Source organism: Phaseolus vulgaris, chromosome 8 (assembly GCF_051622355.1).
Source record: "Phaseolus vulgaris cultivar YP4 chromosome 8, ASM5162235v1, whole genome shotgun sequence".
NCBI classification, from domain to species: Eukaryota; Viridiplantae; Streptophyta; class Magnoliopsida; order Fabales; family Fabaceae; genus Phaseolus; species Phaseolus vulgaris.
This window is the reverse complement of record NC_143505.1, coordinates 54482521-54501306: the sequence shown is the minus strand read 5'-3', so window position 1 is coordinate 54501306 and position 18786 is coordinate 54482521. Positions and strand designations below refer to the sequence as shown.

The following is an 18786-nucleotide window of genomic DNA, read 5'->3' as shown; positions in this document are numbered from 1 at the left end:
ATAGATTAGTGATAAGGCCCAAACATAGCACTTCATATAAGGCCCATAGTGCTGATAAAAAAACGGTGTTTCTTCCTACCCTATCAATATTCTTCATGCAACCATAATTTTCAAAAAGATTGATTTTACCTTTTTTTCAATGATTTTCGGATTATTCTTTTTGGAAGTTTTGTCCTTAACATACTTTCTAGAATTCATGAAATATATTATGAAAAAATATATCCATACGCTAATATAGGCCATACATGTTCTAAATATCCAAAATCCTTTTAAGAAAAATTCACACTCCAAAGTAGCAGAAAATGAATTTAATCTAGGCAGTTTCTTCCTGCACCCCACTCACAATGTTGTACAAAGATAAAATCATCCATATATAAAAACCGTACATTTATTTTTTTTCATTTTGGAATACAAAATCCAGTAAATTTTCAGATTGACGCTTCTGGTAAAATTTTGGATTGACACGTCCGGTAACTTTTCAGATTGGTACTTCCGGTAGTACATGAATAACAGTGTTAATCTAAAATTAAAAAAAATGTAGAACATCTATAATTAAAAAACCATTCCAAATCCCTAAATCCGTAATTCAAAATGTGCATTCCAGATTCAGAAATGCATAATTGAAAAAATCATTCGAAATCCACCAATCCGTAATAGAAATTAGGCTTCCAGATTCAGCAATCTGAAAATCAACAATTTATGCAAACTTTACTTCGAAATACCCCTTCCAAAAAACTATATAATTAACTTTTAGATTGATAAATTCGTAGCACACTTCCAGACCCCCCGATTTCAAAATAAAAGGTGAAAGTCAATTTCAGAATTTATAATATTACGGGGATCCAGGAAGAAAAATGTACTGTGTAAGAAAGAGCTGCCTTTAATCTAATAGATCAGAAAAGTATGCAAAGCAGTCAGACAGATGAAAAAATATATGGCCTAAATTAAATTAGGTAAGTTTTTGCCTGGTTTATTTAGGGTGAGGCCTAAGTGAATTTATGTAAGACCTTTTCATTTTATAAAATAATAATTATATTTAAAATAAAATAAAAGTATGAAAAAAATAATTCATTTAAAAATTATATATACACACACATTATATTTAAATTTAAATTAGTTTTATTATATTATTTAAATTAAAAAATATATTATTGTGTTCCAAAGCGTTGTTATTGACGTATTTGAAGGGTAGGTGCTTGTTGGCCTTTATTTTTTCTAAGAGGAAATTAACTTGAATTTTTCTATGAGGAAATTAATGGATTGGTCAAGAACAGATAAGTGTTGTTGATTAGGTAAAACAAATATAGCCAGCAATATATTATATATTATTTTCCTTTTTAAACCCTTTTCTAATACTACAACTACATTTATTTCTTATATCCATCTTCTTTTATCATTAAATTGTCATTTATAGAAACTTTAACAATAGTATAATATTTTTTGTCCTCTTAAGATTAATGATATATAAAGTGTGCAATTGATTTCTGCATCCAATAAATTTATACCTGCACTAAATTACTGACAGATCAAAATATCTCAAAATGTATTATGAATTTAAGTTTCTAGAATAATTTTTGAATTTGAATTTTTAGAACATTGTTCTAAAATTCCCTTTATGAAAAATGTCTGTGTATTTTGTTTTTTAATTTTTTTAAATATATATTTTTTATTCTGGAATTGCTTTTTCAGAATAAAATTTTGGTTTTTCAATATTAAATTTCTTTTTCCCATGCACAAATTTTATTTCAGATTTTTTTTCCAAAATATATTTTTTAATTTCAAATTTTCAATTCTGAAATAAGGAGTATTTTTGAAGTTGAGTGGGTATATGTCTAAATCATTGGAAACAATTTCCTATAACGTGTGAATCTAAAAGAATTAATGGACCGTGTTTTTAAATTTAGTCCTTTCAAATTATTCAAATTTTTTTCTCTTGGCTTTATAGCAGGAAGATTATTTGCTTTTTAGTCCCTACCAAATATTTTTCAAAGATACTAAGTTAAAATTAAAATATTATCAAATTTAACAAGGGTTTTTTGTCTTTTGCAAAGTCATGTGTAAGTACTAAAAGCAAATATTTTTTCAGTAGTTAAATATTTGTCACAGGATATTTAAATGTCACTTTTTTCTTTAATTTTCAAAAGTATGTTATTTTTTTTTTAGTTTTATAAGTATGCTATTTTTTTTTATTGTAGTTCTTTAAATCTATACAACTGTATATTTTTTTAATCTCTACAAAATACTATTATTTTAATTTTAATTCTTTTAAGTATTTCACTTTTATTTTTTAGTTTTTCACGACGCTGTATAATAATGTGTCGAGATATCAGTTATTTGTTTATTTTTATAAAATTATACAGGACAATGCTATGATAATATTATGATTGTTATACTTAATTGGAGAAAATTAACGATAATAAAATATTTTTGAGACCAATAAAAAAGTTAATAAAACCAAAAGTAAGAATATCTTTAGTTTAAAAAGACACAAATTTTTATTGAAGTAAAAAATATTTAACATTTATATATATAGTTTCACATTTGAATTTTGATCTATATCTCGAATAGTGCGAATAATATAATTATTTAAAATAAATTTGACTTGATCAGAAACAAAATTAACTATCTACCAATAGTATTCCTTCACTCTTATTATATAATTACGTCTCTCTCAGATCATGCTTGGTTCTAGATAAATTTTAAACTTTTTAAAATAATTTTTTTAAAAATATGCAATTTTCATAGTAATGTTTTACATGATAACTTTCACTTAAAAAAAACTATACTAGTAGTGACTCTAGCATAAAAATAATACCTTCTTTACTCTCCAACTGTGTATGAAAAAGTCCAAAATCAATTATAGTAAAGAGAAGCACTCTCATCTAATTTTGTTTAAGTTCTTATTTTTAACTTAACGAAAAAGTTAATTTTTTCATGTATTTTTCTCTCTCTTAGGACTAATATTAATGAAGTTTGTTTACATAATTTAATGTTTATTTTCAATTTGTAGACTAGTTCAACCTAGCAAACACTTTCTTTTTCAATTCTTAAATGAGAAACCTAAAAGGGTTGGTTTGGCACATTTATCGTTTTGTATAAGCTTCTATTCAGATAGAGTTGAAGTCAAAGTATGACAGAGTCTTCAAAGCTACCCTTTTTACCATTTTCAACATCTTTAGGTTATCACATTAGGCATTACATAAACTGTTCATGCATTTTTTGTCTTCTTTTTCCCCTTGGTGTTGATGATTAAGAACAATTCTTTTTCAAATATTAAAATCTATTTAAGGAATTGGTTCTTCTTCATAGATTCTTTTTAGTATGTTTTCTAAACACATTTTTAATGCATAAGATTATCAGTGAATTGTGTTCATAATTTATTTTGAATATAAGTTATGAAAGTTGTAAAAATTGTTTCTTCATTGAATGAACAACGTACAGAGACAAAAAGTTACTGCTATGAAAATGCATGCAATCTTGAAATTCACCAACTTGCACGTTCGTTCTTTTTGTTAGAATAAAATGCTTTGAATATGCAACTAGTTAATATGGCTTTATGACACTTTGAAACTGGAAAAACTACATGTGAAATCCTTCATCCATGTTAGATGGCACATGATCATCACATGTTATGGTCACCAAAAGACACAGTACAATAACGAATTGAGACATATTTGATCAATAAACAAAATCACGACTAGAAAGCACACACATACACATATTATATATATATATATATATATATATATATATATATATATATATATATACACACACACGCACACATGTCTGTGCAGAAACAGAGAAATATGGATGAAACACTACATGATAAGGTTTATTTAGATGATTTGAAATGGTTATCAAACAAAATATAAAAAATGAAAGTCACAGAATATGAAAAAATAGGCAAAAACATACTAGTTTTTGTTTTAACAGAATAAAATAACCTGGTACTATAGGCAAAAGTTGAATATACAGTGTGTTGGTAAGACAAGAAGTAAAGCCTTTGAAGTTTTCAGCAATAATAATAACAGTGCTTTGGCAGGTCAGGTCGTTGGGAAGATGGTAATTAAATAGAGTCCCTACAATCAATCTTGTCATGTTCTTTTCAACAATTTTTTATTCAGAAACTATAAAATTGTAAGCAGAGATTTATCAAACTATAAATTATTAAACTATGTTGCTCTGAAATGTAACATAGAAGACATTTAAGGTGTGTAGAGATTAAGACTATACCATTATTGCTCTGAAATGTAACAGTTGACATCCTTTTTTCAACTTTGATGTCACCTTGGCAATTTAGATTTTTAAGGAAGCTGTCGTCTGCATGAACATAAGAGTCAAATGTTGGCTTTAATTATTAAAAAACAGGTGAGGTGTAGAGCCTGTTTTCGCGTGCTTAGCCCTTACCACACTTCAATCTTTGAAGAGTCAAAATGAGCAAACAAGTTATGTTTACATCGGTTCAACGATTAACATATTTCCTCTCATTGACTACGCTGTTTCCTCAGGTACCCTTTGCTTCCACTTCTTTATCTAAGCCCATACAGTGCACATTTTCTTCTTACTTCTTCTTGCCCCCCACCCAACTTGGAGATCTTTTCATTCACACCCTGTTCACCTTTGGTGTTGTTGTTCTCTCCTCAGAAACAAAAGGAACAAAAACTTTCAACATGGGAAACTGCTGCAGAAAACCAGTGGCTCATGTGTCTTCCACGAGTTTCTTTGGTAGGTTTTAATTTGGTTGTTTTAATCGTTTGTATATGTGTTTGCCCTCACTTTTCTTTATTACAAAATATAAATAAGCCTTGAGTTATTTTTCTTCAGCTTTGATGTTATCATCACTTGGCACTAGTCGTGTCACTAGGATGATGCATGATGATGCTTTGAATTTTAATATTTGTTTGTCATGGTGGATGGTTCCATTTTTGTGTCTTCGGTTTCCACGGTGAGGAGAAGAAGGCCATGGTTTCCAAAGGGTGAGTTAAAACAATAGTTCATAGGCCGTAACCTGGAAGATTATAGGATCTAGCTATTTTTGAATTAACCTTCTTTTGTTCTCTTGTTTTTTAGTGTTCTCAAATCCTTGGTTTCCTAGAATTGGATGGAATTTTTGTATTTCTGTTAACTAAAATATAAGCCTCCAGATTGTGTTGGTATTGGTATGAAAATGATGGAGAGTATGAGGCTTTCCATGTGTATATTCTAATATGGCTTTGTCTTTCATTGATATAAAATATTTCTTGAATTTGACTATTATACTGAAATGAATCCTCTCTCTTTGGCACCTCATAACTAGTAATCAACTTCTAGCTGTAACTCATAATAGTGCAATCTTCTGGACAAGATTATAGAAGTTACTCTAGTGGCTGATTATAACTTGCATTTCATCTACTCTCAGGAAGCTCAAAGTCTCGAAGTAAGACAAAACAGAACTCAAATTCTACTAAAGGAAAAGCTCCTTTAAGAGCTTCAGCATCAAATGTTGACAAACCCATCTCCAACAACCTTAAGTCCTTCACCTTCAATGAACTAAAAGAGGCGACTAAGAACTTCAGGCAAGAAAACTTAATTGGAGAAGGAGGGTTTGGGTTTGTGTACAAGGGATGGATAGATAAGAACACTTATGCTCCCACAAGACCAGGGACTGGAATTGTAGTGGCAATCAAGAAACTTAAACCAGAAAGTTTTCAAGGTCACAGAGAATGGTTGGTATGTCCAAGTCCTACACAAACTCTTAAACTGGTTTATAACTGCTTGGTGTTGCTAGGCCTTGACTGATTTTCTGCCCATTATGTTTGCAGGCAGAAGTCAATTATCTAAGCCAGCTTCACCATGAAAATCTGGTGAAACTTATTGGTTACTGCTCAGATGGTAAAAACAGGCTTCTAGTTTATGAGTTTATGCATAAAGGAAGTTTGGAAAATCATTTATTCAGAAGTAAGTACTACATTTACTCTTCAACATATTTAGTCTCAAATGATCCATCCGTAACAATGTACAAAGAAGGGGTAGCAAATAGGCAAGACTCAGCTTTGATGGTAGTCCAGAACCTAGCCTGTTCTAGTTTGAGTTTATGCTGAAAGCAAGTTTGGAAAATCATTTATTCAGAAGTAGTACATTCACTCCTTAATATATTATTTAGTCTTCATTAATCCGTTGAGTACTGACCTGCAAAGGGGTTAGAAAGAGATTAGGCCTCAAAACCTACTTACATGACCTGTTTTATAGAAGGCCTGTAAGTCTTGATAGGCCTTCTGTTGGTTATTATTTTTAATATTAGTATATTGTTGCATGTATATATCCTATATTATTTATATAATGCAATAATATAATATCATATCATACATATATATAACCAGACCAACCGATCAAGTCTAATAGACATTTTTTGAAGTCTTAAGAAACTTAGTCTTTCTACATAAACAAGTTTTTTAAAAAGTCTAAACCTTGATTTTTAATAAACAGTTCAGCTCTAAGGCCCGAATAAAACTTCTGAACTATTTAGTATTTACACCCTTATGTTATGTGCAACATTTTGTTTTTGAACTGAACCATAATTTTCTCTTGATTCATAATACCTTAAATTTTGTTTTCTATTTCTGCAGAAGGTGTTCAGCCTATTCCCTGGACTATCCGGATAAACATTGCAGTTGCTGTTGCAAGAGGATTAACATTTTTACATACCCTAGATGCAAATGTTATTTATCGTGATTTAAAGGCAGCCAACATCCTACTTGATTCGGTATTTAACACTGAAAGTCTGGCTTATGAATTTGTGAAGAAAACAACACCTGTTGTTTGCATGTAAGTCTCCATTCTGAAAGAGTAGCACTGTGATATATGCAGGATTTCAACCCAAAGCTTTCGGATTTTGGCTTGGCAAGAGATGGTCCTACAGGAGACAACACCCATGTTTCTACCAGAGTTATTGGATCTCATGGTTATGCTGCACCAGAGTATGTAGCTACAGGTAAATTTGCCTTTCCATTTTTCTATACCCTTTTCTCAAAAGTGCTAGGTTCTTGGCTTTTGGATGTTGAGATTGACAATACCAAAATGAAAAAAGAAAAAAAAAACAAGGACATAATTGAGACACAAAAAGATGCAATAGTACACTGTTATATTATACTATCAAGGAACACTTGAGACTTTCTTTTATTAAAAAAGTGATACCAATTTGAATGCATACTATACCAGTTTACTACACTAATGTGTGTTGGTACTTGGTACAAGAAAGAGACCAAGTACCTAGCCTAGGTAATTTGTCTGTCACTTCTTCCTACACGATCACAGCTCAAAATGAAGAAGCAAATTTGGCTAAAATAGATGCCATTACACATAATAAAAAAATAAGGCAAAACAGTTTATAATATTTCTTAAAAACTCTAGAGAGCCTTTATTAGTGTTCCATTTACTGTGATGTTATTATGTTCATGATTTGTAAAGTTGATGAGCCTATCTTCTGCTAATTATAATAAGTTGGCCTTCTGACTAAACAAACAGGTCATTTGACCCCAAGCAGTGATGTATACAGCTTTGGAGTTGTGTTGTTAGAGTTACTAACAGGAAGGCGTGTAGTTGAAGATGAGAGAAGTGGATTTTCAGAAGAAACACTGGTGGATTGGGCAAGGCCATTCCTGAGTGATATCAGAAGAATTTTGAGAATCATGGACACAAGGTTAGGTGGTCAATACTCCAAGAAAGGAGCACAAGCAGCAGCAACACTTGCACTGCAATGTCTAAATACAGATCCCAAATGCAGACCAACTATGGTAAATGTTCTAGCTGCATTGGAAGCACTAAATTCCTCAAATTCATTCCCAAGGACCCCAAAATCTGGAACAGAGAATCATACACCAAAGCATTCTAGTCATTCCCAAAAATCAGCTACAAATAATAACAGACTATGATCTGTCTTTCTCTGTATGTGTTAATAATGCTTCTGCATCCCAAAAAATGTTTTGTTCTTTCAAATTTTGGTGGTAATTGTGTGTTTAAATAGAATTTGTTAGAAACACTATGAGAAAAAAATGTATAAAGGAAAAAAATTAATATAAAATGTTTTTTACAACTTTGTTTATGCATAAGTTAGTTTTATTTTGTGAAAAAATTATTATTATTATTTAATTTCCCATAAATTCATCCCAACATGTTTATTGGAAAGCATTACCAAGCTTAAGCAGCCATATAATGATCATAAAATTGTTTCAGAAAAAAAATTGAAGAGTTTAAAAGGGTATACAGTTAGAAAAAACAAAAGTTGGAACCTTTGCTCGGTTTTGTATATTCCTTAACTTTATCTATGTAGAAACGCATAATCTCTTTAAAAGTCTTGGCAAAACATTTTGTTAAAGTAAATAACATATCTCAAAATTAAAAGAATGATTTCTTAATTCACGTATTCTTTTAGATTTATTAGTCTCCTAATTTTAAAAAGAATTGAAGTGACCAGAAAAACTCTATAATCGCATAGTTTACATGCAATAAGTTTGATAGTATGTAAGCTGCCTTTTTGAATTTTGAGTCTTTATTTCTTATGTAGTTTAGTGACACTTCATACTTTTTTTAAATACTAAAAATATCTTTTATTTTATTGATGTTTTTCATTTTGGAACGAGTGATCTAGAAAAACTCTAGAGTTTATAATCTAGAATAGGTTTCTTTAAAAAAAACATATTTAAAATTATGAAATCCTGAAAGTATTTTCATATTATAGAATTTGAAAGGTATTTATGGATTTGAAAATACCTTTCCAAATCCAAAAGGTGTAAATAGAAAAAAAAAACATTTTCAGATTATAAAATTCAGAATGTTAAAAAAAAAGCTATGGAGGTGCAGGAAGAAACTTCCTAATTAATGTCCTTAGGATAGTGGTTAATGAGTAAAAAAATTCTATAAATAAATATTAGAGATGTATTGAAAATCATATTACAGTGTTTGAAACATATCATACTATTTTTCCCCCTTGAATAAGTAATATCTATCATTTACCTTGAATAAATGTGAAAAAAAGTATTATATCAACAGTGTAATATGATTTTTATGCTTGAAAGAATCTCTAATTTGATTTAGACACTGCAATATCTATCATTGTTGATATAATCAATTATATATAATGAGTTTTACGCTTAGATATGTTATTTAAAAATGATTTTACGCTTATAGTAACGAAGAGAAAAGAAATACTTTTTGAATTTCTTTGTATTAGTTTGTTCCGCATTGGAAATAATCAACTAATGCAAGGTTAATATAAAAGACAAAATTTAGTATATGGATGCTTTATAAGTAACAACAATAACTTTAGGTTGGAGCAATAGTTGATACACTACGCTTATATTATAGAAAGCAAAACGTGTGACACTGTGAATTCCAACTATCCATGATTAAAAATAAGATAAAACATGTCTTAATCGATAGTTTCAGTTAAACCAAAGGTTTCTTTATTGTTTATGAAACAAAGCAAAATACAACGTTTGAACTTAGTGCATTCTCGAGTGGGTGGGTGGGTGGAGTGAACTAAGTGTATTATAATTATTTGAAAAAAAAATCAATTATAATTGGTTCACTTTTATAAGTGAGTTTTGAAAAAAAAATCAATTGTTCTAATGTTTTAAATTCACTCAGACATGAAATGGTATATAAGTTATAAAGCAGAATGTACTATGCCGAGTAACATTGATACTGGATTAGAATTATATCAGAGGTGTAAATCTCGATTACAATGCTGCAATTCAAGAAAATAAAATAAAATAATGGCAACAATTAGAAAGTAGAAAATAGCTCTCCTTACAAGATGAACAATAGAAAACAAATGACAGAAATTAGAGAATTAATTTCTTACCACACTCATCATATGATCCTCTCTCTCCCTTCGCCACCTGTCATTTTTCTGTAATTTTCTCTCTACTTCAGCCACATCCACATGTTTCACTCTTCCCCACTTCTGCCTCCTTTGAAATTTGTTTATTTCTTCTTCCACAATCTCTCGTAATTCATTAATTTCAGTTCACTACCCTACCACTGCCATAACCATCCATATTGAGCCTATTTATTTGTTACTACATATTGTGCCTGTCATAGTAGAGTATAAAACTAACGAAAAAAAGTTGTACAAGGAAGTATCCTGAAAATAATATCAGTAAGCAGCTGTTTGTATTGTAACACATTTTGAAGTATGCTGCTATTATCCATACATAATGCACAGGATTCAATGAGTATAGAGAAAAGAAAAGTACAAAATCGGAGGTTCACTCTTCTTTTGTGGTGCCTTATGATTAGGAGCACCAAACATTACCGAAGGTGCATGCATGCATCACAAAGGTTTCCAGGTACTTCAAGTAATGAGAATAGTATATCTCAATAGTATACAAACCATAGAGGTCAGATCTCATATCTTCTTCTAAATAACTTGATCCATTAATAGTCCGATCTTTCTCAAATTTATCAGGGTATAGCCAAATCATAGTGCTAATACTGATCATCGTAAGAAAGTATATTTACTGCTGCCAACCATACTGTTGTTGATTGCGGTTTCCACCCATCATGTTTGAGCCACGACCAGCTGCTGAACCCCCATATGGACCACCTTGTTGGGGATAATTCGGAGCTCCAACTCCATAGCCGCTGCCACCACCACCACCACCACCACGAGGACCACCACCAGGCATGCTATTGGACCCATAAGGTGCCCCCCGCCCTTGAGGAGGATAAGGTCCAGTACCATAACCACCACCACCTTGACCTCCTCGATTTGGGTGATTGTATCCTCCACCTTGGTTCCCATTGGGAGGATATCTTCCTGGTCCACCAGATGGACCTCGAGGCTTCCCATAATGATGAGTAGGTCCTGCAGCAACTGGGGGTTGAGAGCCATGAATTTGTTGATTTGATCCTGACCGCATTTGGGAATGTTGTCCAGGCTGCTGAATGGGGGGAAGACGAGTGTGCTGCTGTGGGTGCTGCATTTTCTGACGCTTAGCCATTTCTTCATTTTGCCGTTGTTGTTGGCGCTTTTTCTTTGTCTGAAACTCATGTGATGACTCGTACTTGGGTAAACTAAGCCATACAGAGGAGTAGGAAATTAGAAAGTATCGACCAGAAAACGATTAGTCGAGTAGAAACAATAAAGCAAAAAGGAAAAGGAAGGGAGTGAAATGAGAAAGATATTTATTCCTATTAAGATGACAGTTTCACGGAAAAGTAGCATTCTGAAAATAAATAAGTAAATAAAGTACATGGAAGGTCTTACCTCTTGGGGTCACATGGTAATGGATCTGTCCAGAAATACTCAGCATCAAGTGCATCTTTCGCAGTAATTCTCTGTAGAAATCAAATTGACAAACAAATTTTAGGATACGGATCACAACGAACAAAATTCATTGTCATAAAATCACGTAAACAGGTGGCAAAAATTATTTTGCTTACATCTTACGATAAATTTTCAGATTACGCCAAGAAAAACACATCTTCATATTCATAAATTACAGCACATAGATAATTAATTTACAAAATTCGTCTCAACTAGCAAGCACTATGCCATCAATGCTTTTTTGTTTTTCACAAAGGAAAAAAGGATGTATAGCGCTTTTCTCTAAAGGTTATTGAGATTTTTGTCAACGTACATGATATAATATAATAACAAAACAGCAATTGTAGATACAGTTAACCATGTCAAAATAAAATAGATTTAGTGAATAAGACTGGAAAAAACAGGTATTTGAACCCCTTAAGATAGAAATTCAAGATCAGTTAACAGTTAATACCTGTGATGGATCAAGTGTCAACATCTTCTCCAACAACTCCAGAGCATGATGATCAAAACTGTAAGTCATAGGGAAACAAGCTATTTAGATATAAAAAATCCTAGAAAATGAAACACGTGTTTGCATTTCTGGTGGATAAAAAAGCCTGTATACTTTCTGATACTTACTGCCGGAAAACTTCCCTCAAACGTCTTTTCATTGGCCTTGTTGGCATAAATTTATTATAATAAGGTATCTTAGAAACCCCAGGCCAGTTGATTTCAGTTGGTGCTCCACACAGCTCATATATTTTATTTAATTGTTCTGGCTACAATGGTTACAAACAAAGCCAGCATTACATTTATGCTGTAAAAGTATATAGAGAGTAATATCATGTATCTTAAAAGAAAGATCAGGAGTGAATGTAATGACTACATTTCCAAAAAGTATTGAGCAGGCTAGTTCCAGTAATGTACCTAAACATCATCATTAGCATTCATCTTTTCTTGACGATCAAAATATAAATTACGTTTAAAATAAAAATTTAAACTCTAGTCCTAACACTTGTCCATTTTAGTTTCTGCGCGGAAAACTCTACATTTTGGTCCCTACTTGAAAAATGTTTACAAATGAATCCTGATACATTAAATTTGTAATCTGTACTAGATACATTATTTCTTTTAATTCTTATACAAAAAATACACTTTGTTTTGGTACCTATAAGAGAAAAAAAAAATCTAAGTATTGATATCTACACCCGACAGAGACCATTTTATGTTGTTGTCCCCCAAAAAGCAAATGTCTAACACTTGTATTAACTTTAGCAAACTGCAGAGACCAATTAATGTATGGAATGTGGAACAAAATGTTGAGTTTTTACATACAGGGACTGTGTCACACAGGTGAGGACAAAATTTTTAATTTAACCTATAATTAACTTACAGAGAAATGCTTATAAAAGAAATAAATCAGTGTCTATTTTAATAAAAACAGAAAGGTGGTTATGCTCGTGGCAAGTGTTAAGACAATGAATATGATGAGCTAGAATGTAAAGAATCTCTTCTTGATGCCATTTATGCATAAGCTTGTTGATTAATAACATACAAGTCAAACCATAACTAGTCCGTTGTACTCAATATCAAATCAACAAATCATCAATTTAGCTCTAATTTCTCTCAACTATCATACATAGAATATTACTAACCTCATCTTTTCCAGGAAAGATAGGCTTCCCCTGAAGAAGCTCAGCAAAAATGCACCCAACTGACCACATATCAACAGCAGGCCCATACTTTGTTGTCCCGAGCAGCAACTCAGGTGGTCTACATATATAACAAAAATATTCAATATGTGCATTGGCCAATCTCACAACTCATGACAAACAATGACAGTAATTACCTGTACCATAATGTAATGACACGATTTGTAAGATTAGCATTTTGGTCATTAGAAAATGATCGTGCCAGTCCAAAATCTGCAAGCTTAAGATTTCCCTCATTGTCTATAAGAAGATTGGAGCCTGCAACAGAACAAAATACATAAAATAAGAATAATAGATTCTATATTCTAATCTAAAACAAAACCTTCTCAATATAACAGACCTTTGATATCACGATGAAGTACTTGATTTACATGACAATAGTGAAGCCCCGTCAAAAGTTGTCTCATGTAACACTTAAGAAAGTAAGGGAAACACAATTCAGACAACAATAAAACAAAAAGCTATTAATATATGAAATAAAACTCGGTATTAACAGTAATACCTTTATTTGGGGAACTGTAAATCTCATCCCAGGTCGGTCAGCAAGACCTGTTAAATCGTGGTCCATGTATTCAAAGACCATATAGATGCCACCTTTATATTTGTTACCATCTGCAATCCCCAAAACAAGTATGAAAAGCAAACAAACTAGGTTTAGTATGCTAACCCCAAAGAAAATTGATGGAAATATTCACACCACTGGAATTATAACGCATATTGTGTGCTACTGTCCAGAAGTTGCACTAATAAAACAAGAATGAATAACTTGCCTGGCCTCCCCTGTTCATCTTTCTCAGGACCTGAAAGAAAAAAACATAAATTTTATGCATATAAATAAAACAAATTTTTAAATTCATTTTGATTCAATAACAAAGCTAATTTAGATCTCGAAAAGGGGTACCTGGAGAAGTCACAATTTCTTTCAGCTTGATCACATTTTCATGATGTAGTTTCTTAAGAATTTTGATTTCTCGTATAGCAGTTATAGGAAACTGCAAAGGAAAAATTAACAATACAGTTCAGGGGAAATATTGTAGCAACAGAATGTGACTGTAACTTCTGATTTAGGTCCACTGAATAGAATGTACAATTGAAAAAAGTTGTAAAAACAGAGGAGACAAATACAAATAAAATACACTTGCACCCTTAATGTGATAAATTATGAATTTTTTTAATCAAAGATATACCCCCTCTCTCTCATTGTCCATACGTATTTTCTTCAGAGCAACAATTTCACCAGTTTTGATCTCTTTAGCCATGTAAACCTGACTGCAAGCATAAATATATGAAGGTATAGATCAGTTCACTTCAGAATGCATCAGAAATGAGGCGGATGACATTGATATGAACAAAGCTAGAACTAGATAACGTTTTATGTGGGATGAAGTTGGAAGCTAAAACCAATGTGGCAAAAAGCACTACTTCAGAAGCAGAAAAGAGGGCAGGGAACATAAGACAAGAAATTGCACAAGCGTAACAGCCAACTAAACCATAGACAACAGATCGAGGTTTTATCAAAAACTTCTGAAACCGTGATCGTAGTCACAGCATCAAGGTTCTTGGGCCCTTGCAACCACATTGCAACTGCAATGCGCCCCCATCAGCCACATTTTTAATTTCCCACAACATCAAGGATTGCCAACAAAACTGTAACGGTGATCACAATTTTAAACCATGGAACCAATAAATAAACTTAAAAAAAAAACAGGATATATAACAATTAAACCTTAAAGCACAAAAAAATAAATAACTATAACGATTTCTTCACTCTAAAATCTTCTGATTGATAAGAGCTACGCGCTCAGGTTCAAGACCTCTAAAGTTTAAAGGTTTAAGTTGCTTTCAATTTCAGCCCAGCTCAACAGAATCTATCGGATTATTCGAATACAGTGTTGCATAGTAAACACGCATTGTTATAATTGAGAACATACATTTTCAACTTCCATGTTCAAACAGACAACCCAAAAAAATGTAAAGCTTAAGCAGTACACAAATTGAAACAAACCCATATGTGCCTTCGCCAATTTGCTCCAATTTCTCGAAGCAATCAACACTTCTAGATCCACAAGTGGGCGATTCATTCACGTTCAATTGCCCTGGAGCTGCAATAGCCATTGCTCCCTAATCTTCCGAGTTCCAAATTCGAATCCAACAGCGAATCGAACGAATCAGGGTTACGCTTAGGGTTTCTCGCGCGCAAAAATTTCCTGAAAATATCCCACAAATCAAATAATAAAGCCTTTAAACAGAAAATTCTTATTTAAGAGTTGTGAAGATAAAACAAATATTCAAAAGAATGTGATATCTGTAATTTTGATTTTATTTTTCTACTCTATTTTTCATTTAATAACAAAATCAAACACTATATATTAGTATGACTTTACTAATTACTATTAGTTTGATTATAGCATATATACATTTTTAGACTAGCAAAAAATATAATTGTAATATTTAATACATGTATTTTTTTTATGTATTTTAGTCTTTTTTTTATATCAATATCAATATATTAATAATATGCACACTGAGATTCGATAAGAAAAACATATCAATACAATTTTATTACCCATTATACATATTCATCAAATTTTAAAAATAGTATAACATTTGATTGTAAATTTTTTATTTATTTATAAATTAATCTATGTCTTTTAATTATAATGGAATATATATATATATATATATATGCATATGTATTATTTTATATCAATAGTATAATATTTGATTAGAAAAAAATATTTTAGGATTAATTATACGTATTTATTAAATTATTATAAATAGTATGTAATTTAATTATAAAAATTATCCTTTAGAAACTAATTTATGTTCATTTAATAAAGTAGCATACATTAATTTCTAGTCAAATAGCATTGATATGCATTTAAATAAGTAGGATGAGATTTTTTTTATATAAAAAAATAGGATAGAAGACATTTTAGGATGGTAAATAATATACATTAATTTTTTGTTTTTTAAATTTTAAAATATTCTCTAAACTAGTTAATATTATAATTTAAAAAATCTACTTGTTTCAATTTTTAGTTATTTTAAAAAATATATATTTTACGACGGTAAAGAAGCATAAATTAAGTTATATTCATTAATTTCTAAAGAATAATTCCTATACTGGTTAACATTATTTTATTAAAGTAATGAAATTTGATTAGAAAGGTAAAAATGAGAACAAAAATATCTTTAGCTGCAATTTCCCCAAGTCACTTCCTTTTGAAACTTAATCATTCTTAAACGAACTTCTGAAAATTTGTTTCAATTTTTTTCCAAAATAAGATATTATTTTAAATATTTTGTCAATAGTTATTTCTTTTAAAAGAAGATATATTATGATTGTTGACGAACATAAATTAATTTCTAGTTTTTATTTTCAAAAATATAATCCCTAAATTATTCTGTTATTTTATTAAAGCAAGGAAAATCTTTTGAAAAAAATAAAATAACAACATGATGTTTAAATGTTTAAAGTAATAAAATTAAATGACATGAATGTTGAAAAATATTATAATTTTTTTGAAAGAGGATAATATATCATTATTTTACCATTTAATTGCATTTTACCATTTATTTAAAAAAGAATTTAATGATAAAAATATTAAAATCAAAGGCTTATGCTTTTCTTGATATTTCATAAATGAAATTAATACCAAAATATCAATCTTTCATATAAAAATTTAACATCAAACTTTTAAGTTTCTATCGTTTTTCTTGTTATTACGGTGGACACCAAGATCATAAAAAAGTTGTTTTTGTCTTTTATTATCTATTATTAACAGATTCAAAGTTCTTGGTCTCGATTAAGGATGAGTTTCATACAAAAGATATTTTGACATTAAAGTTAGAATCAAAATACATATATTGACATGATACTAGTGAATCTATTTATAGGAACAAATTTTAAGTTAAATTTTAAATTAATATTATATTAATACTTTTTCATGATTAATTCTCATATTAGTATGATATTATTATATATGAATTCTTATAATTTTTCTCTTAATTTATTTTTGGATGTCGAAATGTATTTATTCAACTATTTAGTTACCTAGATGGATGAGATATCGTTAACGTGTAGTACATATTTAAATTTGATGCAGCACATTAAAAAAATACTTTTGATTGATACTAATAATCAAATTAATAATTATATTTTATCTTTAATTTCAATTATTTCATTAACAAAATTTTAATATCAAAACTAAATATATTTTTTTAGTTGTTAAAAACTTAATTTTATTATTTTTAAATGGTTTAGGATAAAATATGAAATATTTGAGATTAGATTCCGCTAATAAGTATAAAACAATTGATAATCAAACATTTAAATAACTTATAAGTAAATTTCTTAAACTTGATGAGAATATTTGGTCTTTGTAATCATAAGATCAAATTAAAGATTGAAATATTGATAATGCTGTTAAGAAATTTAGATCAATTTCAATTTACTACAAATGTTACTGTGCTAAATTATTCATATGTTTTTTTATATACAATTTTGAACATAAAATTAACATTACGATATGCTCTTATTTGTAAGGAGCAAGTATTTTTTTTAAAGCAATTGAAAAAGTGAATTTTTTTAATACTACTCAAATTTTGGATGTTATTTCCCTTTTTTGAGAAATAATATCTCAAATATTTTTTCCATCTATTAGTCCATATACTTTAATTATCAAAATATTTTATTGAATGATATCATGCAATTAAAATTTTAATTGAACTTCATTTTACTTATCATTTTATGATTAAGTTTAAATAAATTTTTCAAATATAAATATATATTATTTTTAGTGCACCAAAATTACAAAATAGAAAAAAAGAAACTTATAAACCCCTAAATATACTCAAATCACTTAATAACAACATAATGGAGGATTACTATTTGTAATAATTTAATTGTTGATAAATAATTGTGACATGGTTGGATTTTAATGGTAAAAGTAGTTGTGAGACAATCTAATTTGTTCTTAATAGATCTCATTCTAATAATGGAGTAGCACCTAAAGCTACTCTTATATGCCTACATTTAAACAAATTGTAGAAGAGAATGACTTCATTTGGTCTAACATGCATTATATTAAGAATTCTTGGATTAATATAAGATACACACTTTTATTTTTTATCATCTATATTAAAGTTTTAGTTACACATTTTTCATCTTCTTCTCCATTTCTCAAAGTTATTTTTCTATTGATTTGACCACCTTCTTCATCACTACCACAAATTTCATCATCACCCACCAACCCACTACAAACTTTTCTTTTATCAATTATAAGTTCATGTATGATACACAAAGCAATGTCCACTTGAAGGGACAATGAATAAAATTATGTCAATGTACTATATACTACCTCTATATAAACGTTTTTTAAACTACCAATTGTATCCTTTTTATATTTATATTATGAAAGTTTATTATTTTGAATAAATTTGCTAATTATATATATATATATATATTAAAACAATTTGAGAGTTAATATAAAAACATACTAATCATAATTACCTTAATTAATATAATTATGCATTTTTATTTATTAAGAATGAAACTTCATATAATAATGCATTAAGAATTTTATAAATTATACTTTTAATTACAAAAATTATCGATCTTGGTGCCTGACAGCCTCTCCATTTTTATCCCTAAATAAAAAATCATGTTTGGCAAAGAAGATATCAGTAACGAGTTCGATAGAAACCTCGTACAAGGTTTAGTGCCGAGCAAATTCAATAATTGGCAAAGGCTATTTACACGCTCAACAATAACGATAA

General features: G+C 29.7%; 2 protein-coding genes across 7 annotated transcripts; one reads left to right on the top strand and one right to left on the bottom strand.

Annotated features, from left to right (window-relative positions):
* The first annotated feature begins 4293 nt into the window (after positions 1-4293).
* Positions 4294-8074, top strand: LOC137823994 (putative serine/threonine-protein kinase PBL3). Of its 6 annotated transcripts, none has more exons than XM_068629401.2 (7): positions 4294-4511; positions 4648-4728; positions 5402-5712; positions 5805-5940; positions 6609-6745; positions 6850-6973; positions 7507-8074. In XM_068629401.2, exons 2-7 carry the CDS (start codon positions 4674-4676, stop codon positions 7911-7913), a joined length of 1170 nt encoding a protein of 389 aa, XP_068485502.1. In that variant the 5' UTR covers positions 4294-4511; positions 4648-4673; the 3' UTR covers positions 7914-8074. The 6 variants fall into 6 exon arrangements, with proteins under 6 accessions (XP_068485502.1, XP_090150470.1, XP_068485499.2 ...); XM_090294344.1 differs by having other exon boundaries at positions 4489-4511; positions 5402-5708; positions 7507-8070; XM_068629398.2 differs by lacking the exon at positions 4294-4511 and having other exon boundaries at positions 4518-4728.
* Positions 8075-10122: 2048 nt separating this feature from the next.
* Positions 10123-15390, bottom strand: LOC137823993 (cyclin-dependent kinase C-2). The gene is made up of 12 exons (XM_068629397.1): positions 15011-15390; positions 14193-14274; positions 13907-13997; positions 13776-13805; positions 13508-13617; positions 13346-13418; positions 13143-13263; positions 12949-13066; positions 11933-12072; positions 11766-11823; positions 11252-11322; positions 10123-11058 (listed from the first exon to the last, which is right to left on the bottom strand). Exons 1-12 carry the CDS (start codon positions 15118-15120, stop codon positions 10500-10502), a joined length of 1563 nt encoding a protein of 520 aa, XP_068485498.1. The 5' UTR covers positions 15121-15390; the 3' UTR covers positions 10123-10499.
* Positions 15391-18786: the final 3396 nt, after the last annotated feature.

Excerpts from the sequence above, each read along its gene's own strand:
- LOC137823994 (XM_068629400.2), top strand. The coding sequence starts at position 4,910 with ATGGTGGATGGTTCCATTTTTGTGTCTTCGGTTTCCACGGTGAGGAGA. Across the intron at positions 5,941-6,608 it reads GGAAAATCATTTATTCAGAA|AAGGTGTTCAGCCTATTCCC; the intron begins GTAAGTACTACA and ends CTATTTCTGCAG. Across the intron at positions 6,974-7,506 it reads ACCAGAGTATGTAGCTACAG|GTCATTTGACCCCAAGCAGT; the intron begins GTAAATTTGCCT and ends CTAAACAAACAG.
- LOC137823993 (XM_068629397.1), bottom strand. The coding sequence starts at position 15,120 with ATGGCTATTGCAGCTCCAGGGCAATTGAACGTGAATGAATCGCCCACT. Across the intron at positions 13,998-14,192 it reads TGGACAATGAGAGAGAGGGG|TTTCCTATAACTGCTATACG; the intron begins GTATATCTTTGA and ends TTTCCTTTGCAG. Across the intron at positions 11,323-11,765 it reads TGACACTTGATCCATCACAG|AGAATTACTGCGAAAGATGC; the intron begins GTATTAACTGTT and ends TGATTTCTACAG.